The following is a 25,898-nucleotide window of genomic DNA, read 5'->3' as shown; positions in this document are numbered from 1 at the left end:
TGGGTCCAGTGGTCTGCCATGTTCTGCCATGTTGATGATCCAGGATATGCCATGATTTCTGAGCCTAAATTTCCCCAGACATTCAAAGGAAAAAAAAGATAAATAATACTTTACTACTTACCTCAGCATATTGTTGAACATCCTAAAAACCACTCTATACATAAGAGTGATGGGCATTATTAGTGTCTGATATCCTTGATTATATCATGATCTTGTATTGTAATGACTTAATTTTGAAAAAAGGTCTTAGAGAAGTGTTTCAGAGAGTGAAAAGAAGGAAATAAAGAGAGCATGTGACTTCCAGATAGCTTTAGGACCACAAATTCTGCCTGCTCATTGTTTCTTATTGAACTGCAGTATTCCATCATATTCATATACCACAACTTGTTTAGCTGTTCCCCAATTGATGGGACGTACCCTCAGTTTCCAATTATTTGCCATCGCAAGAAGAACTGCTACAAATATTTTTGTATATGTGGCTTTCCCCCCTTTATTATGATCTCTTTGGGATATAGACCTAGTAAGCAGTTTTACTGGATCAAAAGGGTATGCACAGTTTTTTTTAGCCCTGTGATCATAGCTCCAAATAAGAGCCAGTATAGAAAGAAATAGAGAGATGGCCAGAGAGAATTATAGACAAGAAGGACAGCTCTGGAAGTTTCATGTTGATTTTATCATCACTTCTCAACCCATTGGGTAAAAGATCATATATAGAATGTACTTAAAAAGAAGACCAAGCTTCTGTCTTCCAGAGTTTATCACTCTCTAAAACACTTCTCTAAGATCTTTTGCAAAGTTAAGTCAATAATACTGCCCAGGGAGGATTTTAGTCCTTTTCATTTATAAAGCTGCAATGTCAGACAGAAGAGAGGGGGGTTGTTCTCCTGTATTTGAGCCTCAAAGCAAGGGACCTTAATCTTTTCCCTGTGTCAGAGACCCCCTTGGGTTGTCTGGTGAAGTCTATGGATCAGAATCTTCTCAGAATATTTTAAATTGGGAACTAAGGGGTATCCTACTGGGGAATGGCTAAACAAATTGCAGTATGTGCATGCAATAGAACATTATTGTGCCATAAAAGAAGACATTACCATTTCCCAGAAAACTAAGAAGACTTTTATGACCTGATCTAGAATGAAGTGAACAGAACTTTCTGAGCCTGGTGCTCTACCTACTGTGCCATCTAGCTACCCCAAAGAACTAGGAAATCAATTTATATAATACTATTTTAGGGGGAAAAAAACAACTATGAAACACCTTATTTTTTTTTTTGTATGAAACACTTTAGAACTCTGATCAGTGATAAACTGTGAGGCCAAAAGAATAAAGATAAAAAAATGACATGTACTTTCTGAGATAAAGCTGCACTTAAGATGCATTGAGATATGCATTTTTTGAACATGGCTAATGTAGAAATTCATTTAGCTAGACTGTGTATGTGTACACATTTATACACACATATATGTAAATACATATATATCCAATTAGATTTTTTAAATTGTTCAAGGAGGTAGAGGGTTGGTAGTGGAATGATAAGATTATTTTTTAAAATGCTAGTTATTGGGCCGCAAAGGGGTACAGTAGATAGAGCACTGGAGTCAGGAGGAACTGAGTTCAATTAAGTCCTCAATCATTTGACTCTTGTTAGCTGGGCAAGTCACTTAACTATTGTGTTGTTCCCCCCTCCTTCAAAAAAAAAATGCTTGTTTCTTGAAAAAAAAGTAAAACAAATGTCAGACTTTAAAATTTAAAAAAAATTAATGCATAAAATTAGATATATAGGATTGTAAAGGAAACCAATTATACTGAAATATAGTTATCAAATTATTTTTAAAAAGTTCATAGCTTAGGGGAGGCTAGGTGGCTCAGTGGATAAAGCACCGGCCCTGGAGTCAGGAGTACCTGGGTTCAAATCCGGTCTGAGATACTTAATAATTACCTAGCTGTGTGGCCTTGGGCAAGCCACTTAACCCCATTGCCTTGGAAAAACCTAAAAAAAAAAGTTCATAGTTTCTAGGTTAGGAACCCCTAATAAAATTGAAATTCTCTGCCCCAAGTTTCTGGTGAGCCTCTGGTGAGGGTTTACTAAACTCATTTTCTCCTTTAGTCCTTTCAAGGGAATGATTTGAAATTATAAAAATAATTATGAAAGAAATGTTGCTGAGAAATTTGAGTTGTCAGCCTAACTCATCATCCAGGCCCTTTGATCTTTTTTCTGGCTTGTGGATTTTCACTGCTCATCCTGTCTCCCCCCAGTTTTCACCTTCCAAACTGAGACGTAGTCAGATTCTTAGACTACTAATTCTTGGACTTGAAATCTGCAATGAAAGGAGAATTCAGAACATTGCCCAGGAAGTAGAGAGGGAGAACCTTTGCCCTAGTCAAAAAGACTATTTTGGCATGCTAAAGTGTTCTCTGACCCAGTACAGAAGGAAAGTCCTGGGTATGTCAGAATTTACTTCTGCTTTTAAAGTCTTTCTACAGTAGGAACTTTTTTTCTTGCTTGAAAGAGCAAATTAGAAACCAGACAAGTTAGAGAAAGAAAATTGAGTGGAAAAGAAGATGGAATTTAAGAAGTAGGACACCTCGCTGGCTACACTGAGTCTCTGTTCTCTCATTCTAGCAATAAGGAGGGGAGCAACTTAAGGCTAGGATGTCAGGAAAGAGTCCTAGCTTGTGGAATTGGGGGAGGGATAGAGCTCAGTTCCTTTACCATTCTTAGATGGTCTGAGGCTTTCCTCTTTCTCCAAGTTTTGCTTGCTTTGCATAGAGAATTAAAGCCAGGGGCTTGGGAGGAAGGAAAGTTTAACTCCTAAAATTCCCTTTGATGGACACTGGGCAGCAGTTATTTTTTCCCATAAAGAGAAAAAGGAGGGAATAGGTTGATTTTTGAAAAAGGAGGGGGCAGCTAGGTGGTGCAGTGGATAGAGCACTAGCCCTGGAGTCAGGAGTACCTGAGTTCAAATCCAGCCTCAGACACTTATTAATTACCTAGCTGTGTGGCCACATGCCAATAGAAATTTTAAGAATAAATAAATGTGAGCATATGTGCATAACAGACCTCTACCTCCAGATTTCAGACTTTCTCTCACACTCCCAAACCTATCAAATGGAGGACTGGAGATAGAAAATAATTCACAATACATTAGGAAAAAAGCAGTGACTCATAGAGGCCCTGGGTTCAAATTTACACTGATGGCCTTCCAGTGTGATGTGGAACAATTCACTTAATCTCCCCAGGCCTCAGTTTCTCATCCATACAATAATTGGATCCTTCAAGTTCTAAGTTTGTGATCTTTTGACTTGCTCCTGCATTCCAAATCAATGCCCAGAAGACTTTTGATTTTTCATTTAATTCTATGTTGTAAGGTACAGTTTCCCAACCTGGGGGAACTTATCCCCAGTGTGACAGACGGAGGTACCATGATTAGTTGGAGGAGAGAGTCAGGTGCGAATAGAGAGACTGGCTCTAACCCAGGATCAGGAGGAGGGCTCAGGTATCCAAATCTTGGAGAAGGGCATCTGCCACTGTCCACACAGAAGAAATCCTAATCACTTGCTCCCTGCACACTAATAGCTCTGAAGAAAGCTGTTTTGGGAGGCAGGCAAAAAGAGATATTGCTAATGAGTCTAGGATTGGAAAATCAGGAAGCCTGGGTTCTAGAAATGAATGTTTACTACTGAAGGCCTATGAGATCTGGGGCCATTTAATTTACCTGAAAGAACTTCCTCTGGAGCACTATTGTTTTAATAGAAACCAGGAGGAATAGGAATTCAGGGAAGCCTGGAGGGATTTGCATGAAATGATGCTAAGTGAGATGAGCAGAACCAGAAAAACATTGTACACCCTAACAGCAACATGGGAGTGATGATCAACCTTGATGGACTTGCTCATTCCATAAGTGCAAAAATCAGGGACAATTTGGGGCTGTCTGTAAAGGAGAATGCCATCTGTATCCAGAGAAACAACTGTGGAGTTTGAACAAAGACCAAGGACTATTACCTTCAATTTAGAAAAAAAAAAACCGATATTGTCTGATCTTACTATCTCTTATACTTTATGTTTCTTCCTTAAGGATATGATTTCTCTCTCATCACTCAATTTGGATCAATGTATATATCACGGAAACAATGTAAAGACTGGCAAATGGCCTTCTGTGGGGGGTGGGGGAGGGAAGTAAGATTAGGGGAAAAATTGTAAAACTCAAAATAAATAAAATCTTTAAAAAAAAGAACTTCCTCTGTAAAATGAGGGGAGTGGGACTACTTGATATATAGGAGATCTATTTTATTATTTTTCTGAAAAACAGCAAAACAACCTAGAGGACTCAGTAGGAAATTAATCCCAGCCCACATCAGTGGCCAAAGGAGATTTCCTACTGAATTTGGATTGGGAATAGAGTCCCCTGGCCTTGTGTATTCTTGTACTCCAGTGTTTAGCATAGTGCATGCATACATACATAGTTCAGTCGTGTCCCGACTCTCTGGACTTTGTTCATGGGGTTTTCTTAGGAAAGATACTAGAACAATTTGTCATTTCCTCCTCCAGTGTGCCCCCATTTTACAGGAACTGAGGAACTGAGACAAATGGAAGTTAAATGACATGCCTAAAGTAGTCACACAGCATCTGAACTCATTTTCCTGATTCCAAGGCTGGTGTTCTATCTACTACACCACCCAGTTGGCATATAAGTATTTATTACATGATTTGTGATGGACTGATCAGTTTTCGATGTCTTCTAAGGTCCCTTTTCTTCTCAGTCTTAGCTCCTTCCTTCCCCAGCTTTCTCCGTTTTCCTTTCCTCCCCGCCCCCAGGAGAAGTTGCTTCTAGGTAGGGCAGATTTAGGAGTTGTGAGCAGCTCCCTCCCGACGCCCAGGTGGAGGATGCGCAGTCTGTTCGCATCTGAAATAAAGCAAAGAAGGCCATTCCTGCGAAACACCCCTCTGTAAAGGGAGTTTTGTTCCGGGGGGAATGGACTAAAAAGGGAGAGAAACAAAGAACAGGGCGAGGTCCTCAGAGGGTCCTCTCTCTCTTCTGTCTGTCTGTCTGTCTCTCTCTCTCCTCTCTCTGTCTCTGTCTCTGTCTCTCCCCCCTTTTCTTCCCTCTTACAAGAGGGCTGGCAATAAAACTCCTAAGTCGAGGGCTCTGCCCCAGCAGATCTTGCAGCTGGGCTGGGAGGGCAGCCCCGTGCGCCCCGGGAACCTCGGCACTGGAGCCTGGGGGTGCTCCGCCGCGTGGCCGATTTAACTGGAAACCTTCTGGAGAAACGCAGCGGCCAGAAGGGGCACAAGAAACCCAAGGCACCCCTTTGTTTCCTGCGCACCAAGGCGAAGCGGGACTGGGGGACAGGGGGACCCGCAGCGGCTGGGGAAGAGACGCGCTCTGAGAAGGCGCCCAGCGGCCCTCACCTGGGCGCCCCAGCGACCCTCACCTGGGCGCCCCAGCGACCCTCACCTGGGCGCCCCAGCGGCCCTCACCTGGGCGCCCCAGCGGCCCTCACCTGGGCGCCCCAGCGGCCCTCACCTGGGCGCCCCAGCGGCCCTCACCTGGGCGCCCCAGCGGCCCTCACCTGGGCGCCCAGCACCCACTGTCTTCACACACGCAGCCGCACCTACACAGGCGGACACAGCTGGGAACCATACACCCCCCCCCCCCCCCCGCCCAGGCACATCCACAGACACACCCACACCCACATTTACACAAACACACACTCGCCCACTCCTCCTTGAGGCTGTCCGTCCTTGAGCCGGGCTTCCAGAGAGGCGGGCACCGCGGGGAGCGCACGCCGGGAGGTAAGGTTTAACTTTTAGTCCTGAGAGCTGTCCCTTCTTCTCTTGGCCTTGACTTGCACTCCTCTTTCCTTTCCCTCTCATCACATGGCTAACATTCCTTGCTGCTTTCTATGGAGAAGAGCTTTCCTTCTCCCTTCTTTAGAGTCGAGGAGATACAGGGAAAACCTGGGTTCAAGTTCTGTCCCTGATCGTTTGCTGTCTGGGTGACCCTGGGCATCCCCAGGCAGCTCTCCAGAGGCTTCAGAATTGTGGGTCTCCCCTGGAGTCCGCACTACATAACATTACAGGGCAAAACCTTTCATAATGACTGACCCTGCTCCGGCCACTATCAAGTGTGACATGCAGTCTTTCATTTTATGGGCCCAAGGTCCCTGTGCCGGGGAGTAGACAGGACGCTGTAGTCTGGGTTCAAACTCCAAGGAGCGCCAGGCAGCTCGGGACCTTCCCCCTCCTGCGAGCTTTTGTCCCTTATTACCTGCCCCCGTGGTTAATGAGCCTGGGATTTAATCTCTGAGGGAAACCAAACATTCCGGAGCAGTGGGTGAGGTGAGCGGAGGGAGGAAACCTCAGCCCAGATCCAGCTGGATCAGACTTGGGGGGTGGGGGAGGGAAATGAAGGGTGGGAGGAGGAGTTTTGCTTTATAAGCAGATTCTGTCCCACCCAGTTCCCTGTTGCACTGGTGTTCCAGTAATTGGGGGATGGGGACAGGGAGAGAGGAACCCTCAGGTAGGTTGAGTTCTCAGTCCCATCCAGACCCATCTTTTGGGGGGGGAAAACTCTTTTTGTTACTTAGTCAAGAAATACTCTACCTAGGAAAGATACATTGGAACAGGGGATAAAAAATTAGAAACAAAACTCTTCTCAGGGGACCAGGGCCTCCCTGAACTGAGGTCTCTGCCTCATTGGTTCTACTAGATTTTCTTAAGGGAAGGACCAGTCTAAGGAGTCACCAGAGTCTCTACTTAACTTTAAACCACTATCAGTGTCTGAAATTATTATTCCAATAACAACGATAAAAATAGCTAGCTTTTAGATATGTGTCGGTTGCTTTACAAATATCTTAATTGATCCTCACAACAACTGGGAGATAGTTGCCGTTACTACTATTTCCATTTTCTTAAGCAACCAGAGGTTAAGGGACCTTGCCCAAGGTTGAACAGGTTAGTAAGTGTCTGAAACTGGATTTGAACTGTCTTCTTGACTTCAGGTCTAGCACTCTATCCATTACCTGCTTTTGACTTAAGAATCTAACATTTTAAAGTAGCTATTCTTTTTCTTTTTTTTTAGATTTTTGCAAGGCAAACGGGGTTAAGTGGCTTGCCCAAGGCCACACAGCTAGGTAATTAAGTGTCTGAGGTCAGATTTGAACCCAGATACTCCTGACTCCAGGGCCGGTGCTTTATCCACTACACCACCTAGACACCCCTAAAGTAGCTATTCTATGCAGAGTACCTACTAGGCATGCAAAAAAAGGAAAATAGTCTCTGCTTTCCAGGAGCTTCTAGTCCACTGGGGCAAGACAACATGCAAAATCCATGTACAATCAAGCTACATACAAGATATATATCAGAAATAATTAACAGAGGGAAGGCACTAGAATTAAAGAGAGTAGCCAAAGATTTCCTAGAAGGTGAGATTTTAGTTGGGACTTGAAAGGATGAGAGGAATATGTGGAAGGAGAGTATTTCAGGCTTGGGGACAGCCAATCCATTTATTTTACACTCTACTTTGTGCTAAGCACTGGGGAGAAACAAAAGGAACTCACAATCTAATTGAGGAAATTAAAAAAAACAAATTATGTACATCCTATATATGAAATCAATAGGAAATAATTAAAAGAGGAAAGACACTAGAATTAAGAGGTGTTGGGAAAGGCCTTTACACCAGAGATATCAAAACTGTGACCTGAGGGTAGCATTTAACCTTCAACACTTCAGCTGTACTAGATTAATATGTAGTTACTATCTGATTTTAATGTATTGACACATTAATTTTAGTATTTTTTAGGTTTTTGCAAGGCAAATGGGGTTAAATGGCTTGCCCAAGGCCACACAGCTAGGTAATTAAGTGTGTGAGATTGAATTTGACACTGCACCACTTAGCTGCCCCCAACACATTAATTTTAAAAGAAGAAACATATAAACTTGTGTGATTTTTTAAAGTCAATATACAGTCCTCAGGGCTCTATATATACAGTTTAGTTCACCCCATTTTTCCTCAAAAAGACCAGTGACAACTCCCTTGTGATGTCTTGCAAGTGAATTGAATTTAAATAAGGCAGAGCTATGCAGACTCAGCAGTCACACTCTTTCCTCCAGAGGCAATAGTCCAACAATGGTCAGGAGTAAGGTATAGAAAGTCTGGAAAGGCAGATTCGGGCTAGGTTATGATGGGCTTTGAATGTCAAACAGAATTTTGTATTTGATCCTAGAAGTGATAGAGTTTATTGAGTAGAAAAGTGACACGGGCAGACAATCTTTAGGAAAATCACTTTGGAGGCTTGACTGTAGGCAGACCCACCAGCAGAAAACAGAGTTCTATGAGAATGGAGTTCTGTGGGGTATATATGGGAAGTTAAATTAATATTACTTTATATATCTGTATTCAGTTAGATATGCTCGATGACACTCCCCTCCCCTGTCATTCCCAAATGAACAAAAACAAGAATAATGGCAGAGATGAAAAATATACGTGTGCAAGTATGTGTGTGTGTGTGTGTGTGTGTGTGAGAGAGAGAGAGAGAGAGAGAGAGAGAGAGAGAGAGAGAGAGAGAGAGAGAACACATGAGAGTTTCAGGTCCTATTTGGATCAGATGGAACTTTTATTCAGGAGATGCCAAAGTGAGCAGCACAAGGACAATGGGTAACAAGTGAGAGGATCCTGAGGACAAGTCTCTGAGAGCTTATTTTCCAAGAAACAGTTACCTGCTTCAAGTCTCCCAAGTTGCCTCTAGAGGAAGTGACTACAGAATGTTGGTTGTCTTGGGATGAACACCCCCTACTGAACAAAAGGCATTTTTCAGTCCTTGCTTTAAATATGCTTGAGGTCTGAGCATTCTTGATCATTCTGTTTATTCCCATGTAGATTGTCTTTGTTTGGAGTAGTCAAACATCACCTTACAATCAACAGCATTTCTTTCTTTTTTTAAAAGATTTTATTTATTTTGAGTTTTACAATTTTTTCCCTTAATCTTCCCCCCCCCTCCCACAGAAGGCAATTTGTCAGTCTTTACATTGTTTCCATGTTATATATTGATCCAAATTGAGTGTGATGAGAGAGAAATCATATCCTTAAGGAAGAAACAAAGTATAAGAGATAACACAATCAGACAATAAGATATCAGTTTTTCCCCTCCTAAATTAAAGGAAATAGTCCTTGGACTTTGTTCAAACTCCACAGTTCTTTCTCTGGAGACAGATGGTATTCTCCATTGCAGACAGCCCCCAAATTATCCCTGATTGTTGCACTGATGGAATGAGCAAGTCCATCAGGGTTGATTATTGCCCCTGTGTTGCTGTTAGGGTGTACCAGTTTTTCTGGTTCTGTTCATCTCACTCAGCATCAGTTCATGCAAATCCCTCCAGGCTTCCCTGAATTCCCATCCCTCCTGGTTTCTAATAGAACAATAGTGTTCCATGACAAACATATACCACAGTTTGCTAAGCCATTCCCCAATTGAAGGACATTTACTTGATTTCTAATTCTTTGCCATCACAAACAGGGCTTCTATGAATATTTTTGTACAAGTGATCTTTTTACCCCTTTTCATCATCTCTTCAGACCCAGTAGTGGTATTGGTGGATCAAAGGGTATGCACATTTCTATTGCCCTTTGGGCATAGTTCCAAAATAGCTCTCCAGAAAGGCTGGATGAGTTCACAGCTCCACCAACAATGTAATAGTGTCCCAGATTTCCCACAACCCTTCCAACAATGATCATTATCCTTTCTGGTCATATTGGCCTGTCTGAGAGGTGTGAAGTGGTACTTCAGAGAAGCTCTAAATTTGCATTTCTCTAATAAGTAATGATTTAGAGCAGTTTTTCATATGACTATGGATTGCTTTGATCTCCTCATCTGTAAATTGCCTTTGCATATCCTTTGACCATTTGTCAATTGGGGAATGACTTGTTTGTTTTATAAATATGACTCGGTTCTCTGTATATTTTAGAAATGAGTCCTTTGTCAGAAACATTAGTTGAAAAGATTGTTTCCCAGTTTACTACATTTCTTTTGATCTTGGTTACAGTGGTTTTGTCTGTGCAAAAGCTTTTTAATTTAATCTAATTGAAATCATCTAGTTTGTTTTTAGTGATGTTCTCCATCTCTTCATTAGTCATAAACTGCTTCCCTTTCCATAGATCTGACAGGTAAACTAGTCCTTGATCTTCTAATTTGCTTATAGTATTGGGTTTTTTTTTAGGGTTTTGCAAGGCAAATGGGGTTAAGTGGCTTGCCCAAAGCCACACAGCTAGGTAATTATTAAGTGTCTGAGACCAGATTTGAACCCAGGCACTCCTGACTTCAGAGCCGGTACTTTACCCACTATGCCACTTAGCTGCCCCTACAGTATTGTTTTTTTATGTCTAAATCCTGTATCCATTTGGATTTTATCTTAGTATACCGTGTGAGGTGTTATTCTAATCTAAGTTTCTTCCAAACAGTTTTCCCAGCAGTTTTTATCAAAGAGAGAGTTTTTATCCCAATAACTGGACTTTTTGGGTTTATCAAACACCAGATTACTATAATTATTTCTTGCTATTGTACCTACTCTACTCCACTGGTCCACCACTCTATTTCTTAGCCAATACCAGACAGTTTTGATAACTGATGCTTTATAATATAATTTTAGATCAGGTAGGGCTCAGCCCCTTTCTTTTGTACTTTTTTCATTAAATACCTGGGAAATTCTTGAATTTTTATTTCTCCATAAGAATTTACTTACAACTTTGTCTAACTCATTAAAGTAATTCTTTGGAATTTTGATTGGTAGGGCACTAAACAGGTAGTTTAGTTTTGGTAGAATTGTCATTTTTATTATATTAGCTCTACCTATCCATGAGCAGAATCAACAGCATTTCTTAAGCACCTGGATGTACCAGACACTGACCTAGGTTCTGGGGATAAAAAGATGGAATTGAGACAGGATCTGCCATGAAAGAGCTTACATTATATGGGGGGGAGGTGCAGGGACAATATAGATATAAAATATATAAATACTAGTGGCAATCAATTAGCATCCCTGTTGGAGATACTTCATTCCTTGATTATAGAAAACTGCCTCCACTTTGGGCTTAACTGACTTCCTACTTTAGGTATTGGAACTTGTCATTTCCCAAACAGGAGCTTAGCTTCAGATTTTAGATTCTTGTCTCTTGTTACCAACTCAGCTCTGCAGTTGGTCTCTCCTTGGGCTGGGACTGTCTATGTATCTTGTGGCTATAGGGTTAGTTTGTAAGATAATATTGCTATTGCAAGAGGGGAGAGGAAAAACAAACTCCTCTTCTCCCCACCCCCTTGCTGCATTCTCCAAGATGTGCAAAGAAAAAGCTGAAGAGTAAACTCAAAAAGTTGGCTCTTACCTTCACAGCACAACTAGCTCTCTTTTCAAGTGACTTTGCAGTTTAATTGATTTGTCTCTTTCATTTTTCATAAGCTCTCAGTCTTCCTGATTGACCTGAGTCTGTGACCTGTGAAAGACATAGCTTTAAAAAGTCGGGGTCTCCCACTGCCTTCTTTGCCCATTGGACCCAGATGGTTCCCAAAGAGAAAGTGAGGCTGGTGACTTTGCACAGCACCCCCTCACTTAAATCCAACTGACTTGTTTGTCATGGTATCATCTCCATGATATCATGATCTGTTTTGAGAATGAAGGACAAACAACAAATAGTGAGTGAGAGGAGAAAAAAAGCACTGGAGCAGGCTCATTACCTCTGTCGATTTTAAGTCTCTTTTCCATACCTTTCATTTGCTTTTGACAAACTTGTAAATGGATTGCTCAAAGCTTGAAATGATTTTATACCTAATTGTTTTATTCACTGACCCATTATTTTCTGTAAGCATTAGGATATTTATACACATTGCCAATTCTAGATCCTTCTCTGGTGACTTGGAGAGGCCCCAAGCATTGTCCTGAGTGCTTCTCCAGGGCTAAAGAATCCAGTTATTGGAGATCTGAAAATTAGTATTCATTTGTGAAGGTTCATACCTGCCATCCTGGAGAGTGTAATCATCTCTCAAATACAAGTTATCCCATAATCCAAAAAGTGGTCCCTCTTACATGTGTATCCTCTCCAACCCTGCACTCACAAAAACTGGGGTCAGTCCCAAGGGATACTAGAGAAAAGGAATCAGAATCTACCTATACTTTCTGACTAGTTATATACCCAATCTAGAGATTCAGGAAAATGACTTTAGCACAACTTAAATGTGGCTAATTTCTTGTAAAAAAAAGAAAAAGGGGTCTAACGGGATTGTTTCAAAATACAAAATAAATATTAGATATTAGGTATTTAATTCCTCTAAGCAGTTTTCATTTGGGGGGTTCTTTCAGGAAAGTCACAGGTAAATCCTTTCTTTTTCTACTTCCCCCCCCCTGGTTTTAAGAGATTTGGGCAGTTTTTAAAAAATTTTCTTTCGAAACATGTCTTAGGCTCTTCTTTTGTTCATCTTCATGTCATCCACTGATCTTAAATTTTTTTCTCTTTCATATGTTTTCCAGATCATTTGTTTCCTGCTCTGAAAAACCTTATATTTTTTTCTATCTTTTGACTTCATTTTAATATTTCTTATTGTTTTGTGGTCCATTCTGATTTTCAGGAAGTTTGTTACATAAGTCTTATTGTGCCAAGCTGTTAATCCCCTTTCCAATTCTTTCTCCCATGACTCTCATATCTTTCTAGTGCTCTCATTTCATTTATAAAAACATTTTAAAACTCTTTTAAAAATTCTTGCTTCAGGGGCAGCTAGGTGGCACAGTGGATAGAGCACTGGCCCTGGAGTCAGGAGTACCTGGGTTCAAATCCAGTCTCAGATGCTTAATAATTACCTAGCTGTGTGGCCTTGGGCAAGCCACTTAACCAGTTTGTCTTGCAAAAAAAAAAAATTCTTGCTTCATCTTTTCTAGGGATTCTAGATCAATTATTGCCCAAGTTGAATTTATATTTAAAGCTTTGCTTAGAGCTTTTTTTTAAGAATCATTCTTTTCTTTTTGTGTTTGTGTCTTGAACATTTTTGTTAAGAATGATATTTTTTTATGGTGGGATTCCTTTTTTTTTTTTGCTTGCTCTCTCGTCTGTTTTGTTTCCTGATTTCAGACTGGATGTTAGAATCAAACTCTGCCTATTTCTGGTGAGAAGATATGGGCTGGTCCTGTTGCTGCCTTTTTTAGAGGTATAGATTATTTTGTCATATAAGATCTCAGAGACTCCCCAAACTGAGGACATGCAAGCTTTCAGTGCTCCCAAAGTCTTCCAGTCCGTGGCATAGGGAGAAAAGTCTGAGGGATGGAATCTGAACAATGGAACATGCCTAAGAATGGAATCTCTGTTTCAAAGGGAATGAATACTTTTATCATTTTCTTGGTATAATTCTAAATTGCCTTCCAGGGTGATTAGAACAATTCTTACCTCCAATATTGGTCCAATATTGACTATTCCATCTTGTTAATGTCAATTTTCAGGGTAGGAGGTAAGACCTTAGAGTTGTTTTGCTTTGCATTTCTCTTACTGTTATTGATTTGGAGTGATTTTTCTATCATTGTCAATAATTTTAAGGTTTGCATTTTTACTCTCTTATATTCTCAAACCCTCTTTTGGTCCTGATGCCCATATTCACTCATCATTTGAGAATTTTAAATCATATGACTTGGTATACATACTGACTGTCCTAGATGCTGAGATATTAAGATGACATTGAAAATTAGTTCTTGACTTCAAGGTAGATAGTGTCTACTGAGAGATACAACATAGAAAGATTGAGAAATTACAAAATAACAATAAAGGAGGGGGATGGTACATGTATTGACCTTGAAGGAAGCTAAGAAATAAACATAAAAGTGCAATGGAGGAAGAATGCAGAACAGCAAGCACTCAGTTTGGTGAGAATGTAACATGCATGAAGGGGAGTAATGTGAAAAAAAGTCTGAGCTGGAACAAAACTGGGAAGGCTTTTCAGTACCAGTGCCAACTGGCTTGGCAGATATTTTATACATAGCTAACTTTGTGGGGAGGAGAAGAGGTTTAATGTTCTCATTTGTGACATTCAGTTGACAAATATGTTCATTTCTTTGCTGCTTTTCTAGTTTCCTGCTTGCATGGATGGGGATGAAGCATGCCCTCACAGGTGGAGCAATGGAATCTAAGCCAGTTCTTGTGATTTCTGTTCTCAATTTTTTAGCAAAGTCTCTTCTTCTACCAGAAGTGGATTGGCTTCTCCATCTGAATATAGAGATCTTTTATGGCTAAAGCAGTATTTGTTTATGAGCTACAGGTTTTCATGTTATAAGAGAACCCAACTGAGTCTTAACTTCTACGAGACATCTTTCTATGATATCTCAGACAAATGATCATCCAACTGAAAGACCACCTCTCTTAGGGAGTTTCCTACCTCTCAGGGATGCCCATTCTACTTTTTGGACTGTACTGACTGGTGAAATTCCCAACTTCAAACTTGTCTGTCTATTAGAGAAGTCAGTCGAGAATGCTCTCTGAAAAAAGAAAGGGAACTATGTGGGTCTTGGGAAATGCTGGGTAGGACAATGGATCGAATGCTGGGTCTGGAATCAAGAAGACTCATCTTCTGGAGTTCAAATCTGGCCTCAGACACTTACTAGCTGTGTGATCCTGAGCAAGTCACTTAACCCTCAGGGTCTACTTCAATTTCCTCATCTGTAAAATAAGCTGAAGAAGGAAATGGAAAACCAGTCCAGGATCTTTACCAAGAAAACCCCAAATGGGGTCATGAAGTTTAGCAATATAAAATATATACCCTCCTTTTCATATGACACTGCTGACCTTGTATCAATAGGGAAGAAGAGAGGGAAAGGAAAAAGTGTTTATTAGGTATCTACTATTTATCAGCCACTGTGCAAAGTGCTTTACAAATATTATATGATTTGATCTTCACAACAGCCCTTGAAGTGGGTACTATTATAACCTTCATTTTACACATGAGGAAACTGAGGCAGAGATTACATGATTTGCCTTCTGGGTTACACAGTCAGTATGTTTCTGAGTCAGGATTCAAACTCACATCTTCCTGATACCATCTAAAGCTCTATCCATTGTGCCTTTGTGTTCTAAATTCAGTTTTCCATGGAAGACTTGTTTGAGTCCAGTTTCCAGTAGCCAGACCAGGTTCTGAAAGACATATTTTCATCCTGTCTCTGGTATTCTCTTACTGTGCGACCTTGTGTGAAGTATTTTGCTACTCTGGGTCTCCATAGTCTTTACCTGCAAAATTATGGTTTTGAACTAGATAATTTTTAAAGTTCCTTTTTCACAGGCATTCTGCATTTTATTGAGGGTTCACACTTTTATCCTACCCTCATGGTTTATACCATTTGATAAATAACTGGTTAGAATTAAGGACATGACTTGTGGTTGTAGAAGGGAGTGCCATAAAATGGAAAATGGGAGGCTTCATTAATATGATTTTTATCATTATTATATTATTATAAATTATTATTATATTATTATTTAATATGATTTTTATTATGAACAGTCCACACCCATATAGGAAGAGACTTGTTGATGAAGTGAAGACCACATTTGGGGTTTAATAGGGTTAGGTTCTGTTCATTCAGAATTTATTCACTGGACCTGGACCAGGCTATGGTTCACCTTTCAACAGCCTAAGCAAATAACATTTGGGATGATGGGGGAAAGAGCAAGGAACAAAAACATAGAAAATCTTTTATTCCTATCTCCTCCACTTATTAGGGACAGGATAGAGAGGCTGGGTCTGGAGGCAGGGAGACCTGAGTTCAAATCTACCCTCAGATACTTACTAGCTGTGAGACCTGGGCAAGTTATTTAATCACTATTTGCCTCAGTTTATCCATCTGTAAAATGAGTTGGAGAAGGAAATGACAAACTACTCTAATATCTTTGCCAAGAAAATCCCATTTGGGGTCACAAAGAATCAGACACAACTGAAAAAGGACTGAACAACTTCCACTTACTAGCAGTGTGACCTTGGACAAGTCACCTCTCTGGATCTCACTTTTTTATATGTAAAATGAGGATATCTCATTGCTAATGTCATAGAATTATTGTGCAATAAAATTAGATGATGATTATGTAACTACTTTATAGGGGCAGCTAGGTAGTGCATAAAGCCCTGGCTCCACAGTCAGGAGGAGCTAAGTTCAAATCCAAACCACAGATACTTACTAGTTGTGTGACCCTGGGCAAGTCACTTAACTCCTACTTAATAAATTGTAAAGGGCTTTTATGAGAGGTGGCACGACCTTAGCAAGACCTGGGTGCAAATCCTAACTCTGAGACATATTGCTATAGGCAAATCACTAAACCTCCCAGTTTTCCAGGCAACTCTAAGTTTTAGGTGGGTTACCTAGTCTTCATCAATGCATTCTTCTAGGGGTGGCTAGATGGATAGAATACCAGCCCTGGAGCCAGGAGTACCTGAGTTCAAATCCGGCCTCAGACACTTAATAATTGCCTAGCTATGTATGACCTTGGGCAAGTCACTTAACCCCATTGCCTTGCAAAATCCACCCCCCCCAAAAAAAAACAAACAAAAAAATCAATGCATTCTTCTAGCTATTTAAGTGCACAACCTAGGAATCATTCTCTTTTTTTCATTCTCATTTACTTTGGTTATACTCTACTCTCTCCTCAGCTGACCTCTGTCTCTTTCTATTTTCATCCCAAGCTCTATTGTAGTCTGGCTTCTTATCACCCTTTGCCTGGACTTTTTTGGTCTCTCCTTACTAGTTTCAAAGCTTCCAGTCTCTCTGGTCTAGTCTAATCTCTACATGGATGCCAAATAGATATTTCTGATGTGTATTATTTGATGATGTCAGTGTCTGTCTGACTCAAGAAACTTCAATGTCTCCCCATTGCCTTTAGGATAAAATACAAATTCCTCTGTGTCCACATTGGGTAACTTTCCTCCATCAGTCTGTCAATGGGATTGGCTTTGGCTCCATGCCTATCTACTATTTCTTTTCATCATGTTACCACCAACTTTGATAAATGGTAGGGAGAACATTGTGATACAAGCTAGAGAACATCTCAGATCCCTGAGGCATTGATTAGAGATTTCTTTATTCTTATGGAGATTGCTTCCCTCCCTGTCCTTTCCCTCTCTACTTTGAACACCAGAGCTCTTTGAAAGCACTGATCTTACTGAACCCTTTTTCTCTGCAGGAGATGAAGAAGCAACTGCTTTTGCCGCCGCTGCTGCTGCTGCCTTCTCTTCTGTTGCTACTACCATCCCCTGCATCCTCAGTAAGTGAGAGTGCCTTCTAGGGAAAGGAGGGCTGGGAACTAATAGGGAGGTATGTCAGAGTTTATGCAGCCCTGGACCTGAAGCCAGGAAGACCTTTATCCTAATCCTGTCTCAAACACTCAATAGTTGTGTGACCCTGAGCAAGTCACTTAATCTCTGTGTTACTCAGTTTTACCATTTATAAAATGAAGGAGTTGGATTAATATCCCTTCCAGCTTGAAAACTTTGCTCCGATGATCCAGTGATGTGAGCTTCTGGGTCCTGATCGTCATTATTCTCCTGCCTCTGAATGACTCTTTGATATTTTGGAAAACATTTAGGCAAGATTGCTATAATATGGTAGAAAGAAATTAGGCCTGATGTCAGATGATGGGTTCACTTATATGATGATTTTTGACCTTGGTCTACATCTGTAAGGGAAGAATTGGTGATTGTATCTGTTACATCAACAACATGTCTTTTCTTTCTGCTCTTCCCATGGGGGCCAGGGGAAAGGGGGTAACAGCTTTCACTGCTTGTGTCCTCCTCCATTCTGGGACTTTCTTTAAAAACAACAACAGGTCATATTTATGTAGAGCCTATTATGTGCCAGTTTAAACACTTTACCAATATTATCTCATTTTATCCTCACAATAATCCTGGGAGTTAGGTGCAATTACTAACTACTTCTTACAGATGAGGAAACTAAATTAAACAGATGTTAAATGACTTCCCAAGATTCCATGGCTAGTGTTTAGAGTCACATTTGAACACAAGCCTTCCTGACTCAAGGTTCAGCATTCTATCTACTGTATCAACCCTCATTTAAATGTAAGACAATTACTCTTGACTAGTTAGAATCTGGTATAGGTTAATTTCCTAGAGGATAGGAAGAAAGAATTTAGAACTCTTTCAAGTGATGTCAAATGGCAATAAGTCATTTATTAATTAATTATCATTTGTTATTATTATCATCATAATTTAAGTGCCTGCTAGATGCCAAGCACTGTGTTTAAGTGCTGGGAATATAAAGAAAACCAAAAAAAAAGAGATCATTTCTTGATTTCAAGGATATCACATTCCTTTTTAAAATAATTTTTTTCTTTCATTTTTTCTTTATTTTCCAATTATATGTGAAGATAGTTTTCAAAATCCATCCTTTTGCAAGCTTTTGAGTTCTACATTTTTCTACCACCCTCCTTTCCTATCTCCCTTCCCCATGGCAATCTGATATATTAATATACATTGCTTATGTAAAAATCACATTTAACATATTTCTATATTAGTCATGTTCTGAAAGAAGAATTAGAATTAAGGGAAAAAGCAATGAGAAAGACAGAAAAATATAAGATAGTTTTAAAAAGTGAACCTATATAGTATGCTTTGCTCTGCATTCAGAATCCATAGTTTTTTTTCCTGGATGTGGATGACATTTTCCATAGCAGGTCTCTCAGGATTGTCCTTGATTTCTGAACTGCTGAGAGGAACTGCATCCATCATAGTTGCATCTTACAATGTTGTTGTTGTTGTTGCTGTTTATAATGATCTCCTGGTTCTCTTACTTCATTCAGTAACAGCTCATGCAAGTCTTTCTAGGTTTTTCTGAGGTTTGTCCACTCATGATTGATTGATTGATTGATTGATTGATTGATTGATTTCTTTCTTTCTTTCTTTCTTTCTTTCTTTCTTTTGTAAGGTATTGGGATTAAGTGACTTGCCTAAGTCACACAGCTAAGTATTAAGTATCCAAGGCCAGATTTGAACTCAAGTCCTCCTTACTCCAGGGCTGGTGCTCTACCTACTCCCCCAGCTGACCCTCCTTCACATTCTTATGCCATTGTTTGTTTAGCTATTTCCCAATTGATGGACATTCCCTCCATTTCCAATACTTTACCACTACAAAAAAGAATTTATAAATATTTTTTGTACAAGAGGATTTGGGGATTATAGACAAGGTAGTGGTATTGCTGAATCTTAGGGTATGGACAATTTTATTGCCCTTTGGTCTCCAGAATGGTTTGCTCAGTTCACAATTCCACCTACAGTAGAGTTCCACTGACTTCAGTTTTTCTCCATCCTCTCCAACTTCCATCATTTTCCTTTTTTTTTCCATTTAAGCCTTTGATAGCGGTATTGTAATGTGTAATTCTCTAATCGATAATGATTTGGAGCATTTTTTCATGATTATATGAAAATTTTAATTTCTTCATCTGAAAACTATTCATTTCCTTTGAACATTTATCAATTGGAGAGTGACTTGCATTCTTATAAATTTGATTTAGTTCTTTATATAGTTTAGAAATGAGTATTTTCTCATAAACACTAGCTGTGAAAATTATTTCCTATCTTTCTGCATTCCTTCTAGTTTTGGTTGCATTGATTTTGTTTGTGCAAAATTTTGAAAATTTCATGAGGTTGAAATTATTCATTTTGCAATTTATTATGTTCTCTATCTCTTCTTTGTTTATAAACTTCTTTCCATTCCATAGATCTGACAGACTATTCTTTCTTCTCCTGATTGGCTTATGGTATCACCTTTAATTTCTAAATCTTGTACCCATTTCAACCTTCTCTGAGTATAAGGAAGGATTTCACTTTCTAATGGGAATATAATTTGTAAACATTTAGATAATATACATACATGTACATGTGTACAAATCACATGTGTATACACATTCACATATGCACTATACACAGCTTATATCTATGTGCATGTATGTATGTATATATATATATATATATATATATATATATTTAATAGGTGAAGTTTATTTGAGAGAGGAAGACATTTGAGTTAGAAACTGAGGAAAACCAGGAAAAGTTTTGTGTAGAAGTTAGGATTTGAGTGAGTGTCCTTGGGTGGTTGTTTCAGTGATGTCTAGATCAGTTCTGGATGATTTAGAGCATTTTTTTATGACTATATGGAAATTTCTTCATCTGAAAACTGTTTATTTCTTTTGACCATTTATCAATTGGAGAATGGCCATCAGTTCTGGATGAACTCTGTAAAGGTTCATTTCAATGATGTTGAATTCTTGGATAATTTCTAGAGCATGTAAGGAAGAGAAGGAGAAGCAGGTGAGAGAGATGGAGGAAATAAACATTTTATAAAGCCCACAATGTGGCAGGTATGGTGCTACATGTTTTTACAAATATTATCTCTTTTGAGCCTCACAACAACCCTGTGAAATAGGTGCTATTTCATTTTATACTTAAGTAAATTGAGGTAGTCAGAAGTTAAATGACTAGCCCAGGGTCACATAACCAGTAAGTGTCTGAAGCAGAATGGTACACCAAATTGACAAAAAAGGAAAATCACAGTCTTTGGAGGAAGTATACAAGAAGATATGAATACTAATATACTATTGGAGGAGTTGTAAATTGGTTCAGTCACTCAGGAGATCTTTTTGGAACTAGTAACAAAAAGTCACTAAAACTATAAGTGCACTTTGAGCATAGATACCATTATGAATCCCATACCCCAAAGAGATCAAAGAAAGAGGAAATGAAGGACATCTACAAATAAAAGTATTATCAGGTTTGGTTTTTTTTGCTGTTGTTGTAGAAAAGAACCAGAAAATGAGGGAAGATGCCCATAATTTGGGTAATAGTAAAAAGATGGAACATAAGAAATGATGTTAGAGATGTTAGAGAACTCTAGGAATATTTGTATTACCAGATGCAGAGTGAAGAGAAACAGGGTGATAACTTACTCCATACCTGCAACATTTTAAAGAAAAACAATTTTTAAAGACTTTAGAAATCTGATCAATAGCCAAATATAACTCCAGAGGACTGATAATGAAGTAAGCCACCAGCCTCTTGACAGAGAGATGATGGACAAGGGAGTATATGATTTTATTTTGCTTGACAATGTTTATTTGTTATAAGGGTTTTATTTTTTTTTTTAAATTGATTTGGGGGAGAGGTAGATCAGTGATTATATTGGAAATAAACACCAACTAGCAATAAAAGAAGATAAGGTCATTGAAAAATCTTAAAGACAGAGAATAGAAATTAGTTCAGAACGAGGCATAGATAAGGACAGCTTTGAAAGTAGCGTGTTAAATTTACTATATAATTTATTTTTTTTTTGCAAGGCAGTGGGATTAAGTGACTTTCCCAAGGTCACACAGCTAAGTAATTATTAAGTGTCTGAGGCCATATTTGAACTAAGGTCCTCTTGTCTCCAGGGCCAGTGCTCTATCCACTATGCCACCAAACTGCCCTTTATATTCTTTTAAAAAAGCAAATTGTACATAGTAGAGATTCAGGATTTCATGTGCAAACTTTTTTTGTATTTTATCTTGTATATGGAATGCTAATTCTTTTTTGTATGTTAGATACAGAAGAGAAATTAATTATTTTATTTTTTTTGTGAATGAGATGCTTCAGTAAGGGTCAGATGATCCATGGCAATGCAGCCTGATGGTTTTGGTAGTAGTGATGAATTGAATTACTAAATTTCTCCTGACTACATAGCTCAGTTCCATAATTTATTATTATAATTATTACAGGCAGGATGGTATAATGGATAGAGAGAGAGAGGTGTTTTGGAAGCCTGGACGTCGTAGCTTCAGATCCCTTCTCTATCCCAAACTGGTCATTTGACTCATTCTCTAGGTAGTGGTAAAAATATTTTTGAGGAGGTTGGGTACATGTGAGTGGTCTATTCACTGGAGATACCCCTGCCTGGGATTCCCTGGGAAAGTCCCACAGTCCAATCAAGGGGCTTGTCTGTGGTGGGGAAGAAGGTCATCATGCAGCAGCCTTCTCTCCTTCCTTCATCATTCTTTACCCTAAAACTTCCTCATCCCCAAACCATTTTTAAAGATGAATTAGAACTCAGAAGACCTAAGTTTGAATCTTGCCTCCAGTTTTTACTGACTGTGACCCTGGGCGATTCACAAGGGACCTTTCTCAGCCTCAGTTTCCTCACCTATAATATGGATATAATAATAGCTCCTCACAGTTATATGGCATAGAGGATAGAACACTGAGTTCCAATATGGTATCCGATACTAGCTATGTGACCTTGGGCAAGTCACTTCACCTTTTTACCTCAGTTTCCTCATCTGTAAACTGAGTTGGAGAAGGAAATGGTAAAACATTTCAGTGTTTCTGCCAAGAAAACCCTAAATAGGGTCCCGAAGTATTGGCCAGGACAGAAATAACTGAACAATAATGTCATTTCAGGCTGTGTCAGCAAAGGACTGCTTCCCTCTGGGTCAGGAGAGAAAGAGGCAGCTTGGGCCCAGAGGTGGGACTTGGGGTGGGACCGGAGGTGAGGTGAGTTCAGGTTCAAAATCTGTCTGGTGACACTAGCGCCTGTGACTCCCTCCCTGCCTGAGGCAGGAACCTCTGTCAGGGACCAACAATCAGGAAGGTGGAGAAAGGGGTAGGGTATGGGTAGGGCCAAATAAATCAACTCTTCCCTACCAACTAATTGCTCTCTTTCCCAGGAGGTACCATATGAGATTGAACCTCCTTATTTTTCCCTGGGTACTTCAAGCCCTCTGTTTAAAAACAAACAAAAAAGCACCATTTTTGGATGCTCTTTTTTTTTTATATTGTTTCTATTTTCTAGGAACCCTCTTTCCTCTTCAATCTATAGAATTTTTCTAACAAATCAGCATTAAGCCATGGTCAAAAAATGAATGATTTAGGATTAGAAGTCTGCACCTGTTATATACCACCTTTCTCCCTAAAGGTATCAGAATTGTTCATTATATTGATTAGAATTCAGAAGTCTTCTTTCCTTTTTTCTTTATATCATTATGCTCATTGTATAAGTCATTTATTTGTTGAGCCCTCTTTAAAAAAGAATCCCTGGGCTTCTAACATACAGAGGTCTTGAGATCATAGATCATAGACTGAAGGTACCTTAAAGGTTATAGTTGAATCCCTTTATTTTGTGGATAAAGGCACTTAAGATAAAGATAAGGTCTTACAGCTTACCCAAGGTCACATAACTAGTAAGAATCTGAGATGGGATTCAAACCCATGTCTTCCTGACTCCTGGGAAACTGAAGCAAAGGTGAGAAAGAGATTTCCTGAAGTAATATACTTGAGATATTCCTTCTACACCTAGAATTCATGCTTCATGATTAGACCTGAACCCTTGGTCTGCTGCTCATTATCAACATGGAGGCAGAATTCAATACGTCTTGGGCATTCAATCTCCAGGCACAAGCCCTGTAGGACTCAGTTTCTCTTCTATCTTCTTTGACTTCAGATTTTAAACTTGGAATTGGGAGTGCAGGCAGGTAGGGGTGCGCACGTGTGTGTGTGTGTGTGTGTGTGTGTGTGTGTGTGTGTGTGTGTGTGGAGAGAGAGACAGACAGACAGACAGAAACAGAAAGAGATAGAAACAGAGAGACAGAGATAGAGAGACAGAGAAACAGAGACACACAGAGAGAGAAACAAGCTTAGAACTGGAATGGCAGAAATGATAAATGATAATGGTGGTAGATTCTAGAGTTAGGGTTTGATTTAAGGGTAAGTCAGAGTTTAGTAGTTGAACACTAGAAGAAAATATACAGAAATGCTTATTATAATAGCATTTAATCAAGAATTTCATGTTTTTGGTGTTTTGGGGGGTAGATATGGATACATACCAGTTTACCTGGGTCACATCTATAAATAAAAATCATAACTCACATTTATGCAGTGCTTTTATTTTTGGAAATGCCCCATATACAGATTTTTTTTTTTACTGAATTATGTTTGTTACTTTTTTTTAAATTGTGGGGATTTTGTAAAGGAAAGGGGAACTAGAGTTAGGGATGCCAAAAAAAGGGGGGAAAGAAATGAAAGTTATCACATTTTTTTAAAAATCAAAAAAGAGAACAGAAGGAAGTTCAGAGGGAATTGCAGAGAAGCAGAATACAATTGAATCAATTACAACAGAATTGAATTTTTATAATTGAGTTTATTACAAAATTTTGAAAAGAAATGCAAAGTAGGGGAAGCTAGGTGGCGTAGTAGATAAAGCACAGGTGGTGCAGTGGATAAAGCACCAGCCCTGGAGACAGGAACTGGGTTCAAATTTGACCTCAGACACTTAATAATTGCCTAGCTGTGTAGGCTTGGGCAAGCCACTTAACCCCATTTGCCTTACAAAAAATCTAAAAAAAAAAAAAGAAAGAAATGCAAAGTAGAAATTTATGGTTTCTTTTGTGATCCTTATTTTCTGCTCTTTGCATACAAAGATGCTGATGTTTGCCAAGTTTTTAAAATTATGTATAAAAACACTTTATGATAGCAGAGTTATTAATATGCATTATCTCATTTGAGCCTCCGGGAATTATGGACTGTAAATTGTTCAGATATCATTATGCCCATTTTGTGGTCTAAAGGTCATACAGTGGCAAAGGAAGGTCTTAAGGCCAGCCATTTTATCTTCCAAGTCAAAGGTTCTTTATCCTATACCAAACCTATAACTTTGGTGTAGTGTGAATTGTTTAATTGATGGACAGTATGCTTTGTCAGTATGATGGTGCAGTGGATAGAGTATAGGAATGGGAGTTTAAATCTGGCTTGAACTCCTAAGGGTTGTATGACCTTAAGCAAGTCATTTAGCCCTGTTTGCCTCAGTTTCCTCACCTATTTACTGAGCTGGAAAAAAGAAAATGGCAAACTCTTTCAGTTTATTTGCCAAGAAAACCCCAAAAGGGGTCACAAAGAGTCAGACATGAATGCACAATAACAATTCTATTCTCTATATAATCAATCATCAAGAATTTATTAAGAACTTACTATGTGTCAACATAGCACTGAAAGTGCAAAGAAAGGCAAAAACAGATTATGCCTTCAGGGAACTCACAATTTAATGTGGGAAGGGAAAGAAATAATTATTTCCTATAGTATTTATGTGCCAAATATTAACTCATTTGATCCTCACAATAATCCATTTTGCAATTGAGGAAACCGAGTCAGAAATTAAGTGATTTTTCCAGAGTCACACCAAAAAGTGTTTGAGATGGGATTTCAACTAAAGTCTGCCTAACTCCAAGCCTAGCACTTTGTCCATGCCACTACAAGCTGCCTCCAGTGGGGAGACAAAATATAAATAATTATGTACACACAAGATATATACAGAGTAGAGGGAAGGTAGTCTGAGAGGGGGAGGCACTAGCAGTTGGCATGGAGGGCACCAGGAAAGGACCCCTGCAGAAGATAAAACTTGAACTGAGTCTTGAGGTTTCTGTGAGGAGACAGAGCATTTCAGACATGATGGACCAAGTAGCACTGAACTGCTTGGTCTGAGACCAGTGTAGCTGGATAATGTAGTATGTGAAAAATTGGAAAAAGTAAGAAAACAGTTAATGAACAATTTTTTGAGTGTCTACTGTATTGCCAGACATTATACTATTTATGAGGGATACAAGAAAGGCGAGGGAACTCACAGTCTAATGGGGAAACAACAATACAAACAAAGTATGTACCAAAAAGTTAGATTCACATTAAATTGGAGATAATCAACACAGGGAAGGCACTAGAATTAAGAAGGATTAGGAAAGGTGAATTTTACCTGGATTTGAGGGAAGCCAGGAGATAGATTTGATGATGAGGAGGAGACTTACGGGCATGGGAGAAACAATCAGTGAAAATACCCAGAGCCAGGACATGAACCATGATTGATTGGAGGAGTG

General features: G+C 39.3%; 1 protein-coding gene across 1 annotated transcript in view; it reads left to right on the top strand.

The window, feature by feature from the left end:
• The first annotated feature begins 14,106 nt into the window (after window positions 1–14,106).
• The window catches only part of PAPLN (papilin, proteoglycan like sulfated glycoprotein), an 84,030-nt gene continuing 72,238 nt past the window's right edge, over window positions 14,107–25,898 (top strand). The window contains exons 1-2 of the mRNA XM_074235778.1: window positions 14,107–14,133; window positions 17,184–17,264. Of these exons, the coding sequence (XP_074091879.1) occupies window positions 14,122–14,133; window positions 17,184–17,264 (93 nt within the window). The 5' untranslated portion in view covers window positions 14,107–14,121. The remainder of the gene's footprint in view (window positions 14,134–17,183; window positions 17,265–25,898) is intronic.

This window comes from Macrotis lagotis, chromosome 4 (assembly GCF_037893015.1).
Source record: "Macrotis lagotis isolate mMagLag1 chromosome 4, bilby.v1.9.chrom.fasta, whole genome shotgun sequence".
Classification (NCBI taxonomy): Eukaryota; Metazoa; Chordata; class Mammalia; order Peramelemorphia; family Peramelidae; genus Macrotis; species Macrotis lagotis.
This window is presented reverse-complemented; position numbering and strand designations above follow the sequence as displayed.